At 56.6% G+C, this 5,078-nt stretch overlaps 1 protein-coding gene across 1 annotated transcript; it reads right to left on the bottom strand.

The window, feature by feature from the left end:
• Nucleotides 1–2,874: 2,874 nt before the first annotated feature.
• Nucleotides 2,875–4,789, bottom strand: CPN2 (carboxypeptidase N subunit 2). Its single transcript, XM_058555562.1, has one exon. It carries the CDS (start codon nt 4,787–4,789, stop codon nt 3,146–3,148), a length of 1,644 nt encoding a protein of 547 aa, XP_058411545.1. The 3' UTR covers nt 2,875–3,145.
• Between the last annotated feature and the right edge of the window lie 289 nt (nt 4,790–5,078).

Here is a 5,078-nt window from a genome sequence, read left to right as displayed (position 1 = left end):
GGGGCCCAGGCACCCGTTGTGGGTTTTTTAACCTCCCCTGGTGATTCTAGGGTTCAGTTAGCACTGAGAACCAACCTCTTTGTCTGAGCTGGCAGGATGCTCAGCACCTCCCACCTCAAGATCCTAGTGGCCCCCTCAGTGGTCAGGACTTCCACCACTGCGGACTCGGCCCCCAGGAGAACCACCCACTCCCCTCCCACCTCCACACCCCATTGTTTCCCCGCCTTCATCAGGTGGTTGGTTGCCAGATGAAATACCGGGCACCTAGTTAAATTTGGATTTCAGATAAACTACGAATAGTTTGTTAGTTTAAGTGTGTCCCACGTAACATGAGTATATTTATTTGCTAAATCTGGCAATCCTGTCCAAAGGGCACCGTGACTCTGGTCTCACCTAACCAACTTGAAAGGGAGAACCAGCCGCTTGCCCAGACCACACACTGGCTGTTAGTACGTGCGCTTTCCCAACACCGTTCAGCACAGAGAGAAATTATTATACTTTAACTCAATAAAGAGATATATTTTGGGGGAAATTGTAATTATCGATTACAATTTTTACGATTATGATATCGATAATTATCGATTATCGATTATCTTGTTCCTTTATCCCTGGCAGTAGACACATGACTCCTTGGACCACAAGCTGTACCTCAGACAAGCATTCAATTGCTGGAGATCTGTGAAGCACCTCCTACGTGCCAGGTGTGGCGATCGTTTCCCCACATAGCAGGTCTCACACCTCGACGGAAGCCAGCAGCCTAAGGCAGCCTGGCCTTGTGTCTCGGAGGTGAGTGCACAAGCCTGGGGACCAGTGTGACAGGACCCTCAGTCGCTCAGGGCCTCAGCCTTCCAGAAGCATTTGGTTTAAGAATATTCTTAAATTGGAATATTCTGGAAATTGAAATCAAATGAATTTGGGAGAGAGTCTATTCCTTTGGTGAATCTGCCGAACTAACTTCCATCACCTTAGATTTTAATTGATTTGAGCCTCAGGAAGCGTGTTTTTGTAAAGAGCTTCACTGGAGATGAGGGAGAAGTTGTACTTCCTTGTTTAAAGCTGGCATCTTGCTCCTTCCTTCCCCCAAACCTGCCCCTGCCCTTGGTTAATGGCTTCACTGTCCCCCACCACCCAGGAGAGAAGTCACTCCAGGCTTCTCCCTCTCCCCCGTCTTCCAGCCCCACCCACTCAACACCCTCACCAAACCCAATACAGTGGTGCCTGTATTGTTTCAATTTGTGTTTCTGTAATTCACATTTCGGTCTTTTAATCCGTCTCTATGTGCTGTTCGGATGCTGAAACCTGTTCCTTCTGTTTCCTTAAGGCCCCTGAGCCTCGCAGCTCACATCTCAAGCTAGGCAAGAGTCCTCAGTCGTCCCCCCTCTTGCGCTCCTCAAACTTCGCTCAGCCAACTTTCTAAAGCACAGGCAGGAGCACTGCCCTCTTCTGCATAAAGTCCTTCAATAACTGCTGGGCCTCCTTAATAAATACGCAAACTTCTCACTCGGCCCTTCGAGGCCTTACAGAATCTGGCTGCAGCTGGCTTTCCTTCTCCCCTGTCCCACCAGTAGCCTGCTCCAGACGCCCAGGGCCCTGACCTCACCTGCTTGCCTGTCTCCGTCCCTTGCCTCACACTCTTTGCACACATCTCTAGTGCCCTCCCTGCTCTGCCTGTTGACCCCTCAAGGCCTGGGATCAAATGCAGCCTTCCCTGAGGTTTGTGCTAGCCCGGGCCTCCGTCTCCCCCGATCTCCCCAGCACTTGCCCAGCGCCCACCCCTTCATGCTGGTGTTTTCCTCCCATGTGCCCCTGTCTGATCTCTCCCACCAGACCATGAGCTCCCAAAGGGCCTGCTACACATCTGAGTCATTTCTCCCTCCGCCACCCCAGCTCTGCAGACAGGGCAGCCAGGAGGGAGGCTGTGCGGTGGTTCAGTCCAGGAGACCAAGAGCCTCCCTAGGCTGGGAATGGGAAAGCAGAAATAGAGGGATATTCAGAAGCATTCATTGACTAGTTGGCCATGAGGATTAAGGGGGAGGAGAGATTGGAGAACATTCTCACTCCTGGGCTTAACAATTTGCTGGATGGCATGGGGCTGCTGAGCAGGCAGACCACTCAGTGTGGAGCCCAGAAGACCTGAGCCGAGATGGAGATTTGGGGTCCTCAGTGTAGAGGTGACACTCGACTCCAGGGCTATGCATGGGATTGCCCAGGAAGACCGAATGACAGCGAACCCTGAGGAGCCCAGCATGGAAGAGGTGGCTGAGCAAGATTGAGAGAGCTGCCAAGGTTGGGTCAGAGGGTGGCGTCATGAAAACCAAGGGATAAGCATTTCAGTGAGCCAGCGGCCCCCAGAGTCAGATGCTGTGAGAAGCTAAGAACGGAAGCGTGTCCGTCCCAGCCCACCCAGCCCATTGTCCTCCCCTCCTCTCTCCTCAGCGCTTTCCTTTCTCCTCAGGGAGCAGCCATCTTGTCTGCTGAACAAACAAAGCCACAGCTCCCCCTCTGGGGGCTTCGTGTAGTGAAAGCCAAACAGCTGGCCTTTACCTTCCCAAGACACCATTTCATCTTGATGTCTCCTGGACGCAGCACGGGGGGACGCTAACGACATGAGTTCCCCACACACCAAAGTCAGACCCCTGCCCCTAATCCTTCTGGTCACCTCTACTTCTATTGCCTCCCTTTTTTTCCTCTATATCAATAAAAAGACAAATTTCCAGGGAAGGAAATAAAAACAGACGTTGGCTTTTGAACCGGATGTCACAAGAGGGTAGCCTCCAATTTGTAGAACTGGCACAGTGGTGGGATAGCACCTCAGGGTGCAGATGAGAGTAGGTGGTGATTAAGTAAGAGAAAAACACCAGGGGAGCAGCATGCGTTTATTCTCCAGACCATGATGCAGCTTTAACGGGTGCTTTGCAAAGCTTAAGGAAGGCCTCGTCAGGCCTCAGACTCTGAGACGGAGTAATGAAGGACGAAGAGGAGGAGGAGACTCTGGGTGGCGGAGCCGGCCGTCCCCACCTCCTCCACCTTGGAGATATAAGTCCCTTGCATCTGATAAACCAAAGCTCCAGCGTCCCCTCTGTCCCCACGTCTCACCTGCTCAGTCCTGGAGGCCATCTGCCCGGCTCCTGGCTCTGGCCTGCACCTAGGGCTCCCCTGCCCGAGCCTCAATAGACACAGTGACCCTCACAGAGCCACAACGCGACTTCAAGTCCCACTCCTGACTGGCATTGTACATAAGTCCCGGGGAGCCCGAGCCCTGCCTGGGAGACAGCTGGACGTTCAGCCAGCGACACCGGGCCTCGTCACAAGCGAGCACCACAGTGCCCTCAGGGTTGCTGTAGGTGCACGGGCTCCGGGCTGCCCTTTCCTCCGCAGCCATTTCCCAGCTGCCCCCTGGCTCCCTGTCTTCCAGCCCCGGGACCTGGAAGCCCAAGTGGTCCCGGGTGACAGGGCACACCAGCTGCTCCTGCTCCAAGGCGGGCACCACCTGGCCCTTCAGGTAGGCAGGGCCCGCACAGTAGGTCTGGATGTTGAAGAGCCGGTCGCTGTACTGGTGCAGCCAGCTGAAGAGGTAGGCCAGGTGGCAGTCACACTGCCAGGGGTTGCCGTGCAGGGCAAGATTGAACAGATTGTAGTTGGTGTCGAAGATGCCCTCCGGGAGCGTGGTCAGGAGGTTCCTGGAGAGACTCAGCAGCTCAAGCTTGGACAGGTTCTGGAAGAGGGTTGGGTGCAAGGCCGTCAGGTTGTTGCTGCCCAGGTAGAGGTTGATCAGCTCCTCCAGGCCCCTGAAGACGCCTGCCGGGAGATGGGTGATGGCGTTGTGCGAGAGCGTAAGGGAACTGAGGCTGGACAGGTTGGCGAAGGCTCCCTCGGCGACAGTCTCCAGCTGGTTGTGGGACAGGGACAGGCCCACCAGGGCTGGGGTGTGGGCGAAGAGGCCGGCGGGCAGCACCCGCAGCACATTCCCCTGCAAGTTCAGGAAGGTCAGGCTGCCCAGGGAGGAGAAGACGGAGAGGGGCAGGTGCCCGATGGCGTTACGCTGCAGCCACAGCTTCTCCAGGCGGAAGAGCTGTGAGAACACTTCTGAGGGCAGCTCCGCGATGGAGTTGCCATCCAGGAAGAGTTCCTGCAGGCTGCCCAGTTTGCCAAACACACCCTGGGGCAGGCCGGAGAGCGCGTTGTTGCTCAGCCTCAGGGTCTGCAGGCTGCTGAGGGGGTCGAACAGCTCCTCGGGCAGCTGGACCAGGAGGTTCTGAGCGAGGTTGAGGGTCTTGAGACGTTTCAGAGGCTGGAAGAGCCTCCCAGGCAGGGTCTGGAGCCGGTTGCCCTGCAGCTGGAGGGCCTCCAGGGCGTCCATCTGGTGGAAGAGGTCCTCGGGCAGGTCCTCCAGCACGTTGAAGTTGAGGGTGAACTTGCCCAGCGAGGTCAGGTTGGAGAAGATGTCGGCGCTGAGGTTGGAGAAGGCACTGCCGGTGATCTCCAGGTCCTGGAGCCTGGGCAGCCCCCCGAAGGCATCCGGCCCAAAGTGGCGGAGGTGGGTGTTGAGGAAGACCACCTTGGTCAGGTTGGGGCTGCCGCCGAAGGCCCTGGCTCCCACCGTGGTGAACGAGGTCTCGACGAAGACGATGTCTGTGGCGTGTGGCGGGATGTCCGGCGGGATGGCGGCCAGCTCCTCGGCGGAGCAGAACACCTCCCGGCTGAAGCAGTCGCACCCCACAGGGCAGGGTTGGGCGAGCCTGGCCGCGAGCAGGAGGCAGGCCCAGCACAGCCAGGCTCCTGGCAGCATCTCCTAGAACCGAGGGGGAAGAGACAACAGAAGTGGCGCCTCTGTCAAGGGCAGCGGGCATGGTGACCAGCAGATGAGACAGAGAGCCAGAAGATGGGGATTAGCTCTGTCAGGAGGCCACCTGTTTGAGCAGCAGTTTCTGTTTTTAATAGTTGTTTCCATACTACCTCATCATAGCCTCGCAAGGTCAGTGGGACCAGGGTTCTGAGCTTCCGACAGCGAGGATGTCACGAGGCCTGTCCACAGTCACCCTGCAGGTTAGTGGCAGGACCAAGACCCAGGTCTCCTG

The sequence above is a fragment of the Diceros bicornis genome, chromosome 15, assembly GCF_020826845.1.
Source record: "Diceros bicornis minor isolate mBicDic1 chromosome 15, mDicBic1.mat.cur, whole genome shotgun sequence".
Taxonomy (NCBI): Eukaryota; Metazoa; Chordata; class Mammalia; order Perissodactyla; family Rhinocerotidae; genus Diceros; species Diceros bicornis.
The sequence above is the reverse complement of the archived record's forward strand: the minus strand, read 5'-3'. Positions and strand labels throughout refer to the sequence as shown.

Bases quoted from the DNA above. Each gene is read 5' to 3' on its own strand.
- CPN2 (XM_058555562.1), bottom strand. From the start codon at position 4,789: ATGCTGCCAGGAGCCTGGCTGTGCTGGGCCTGCCTCCTGCTCGCGGCC.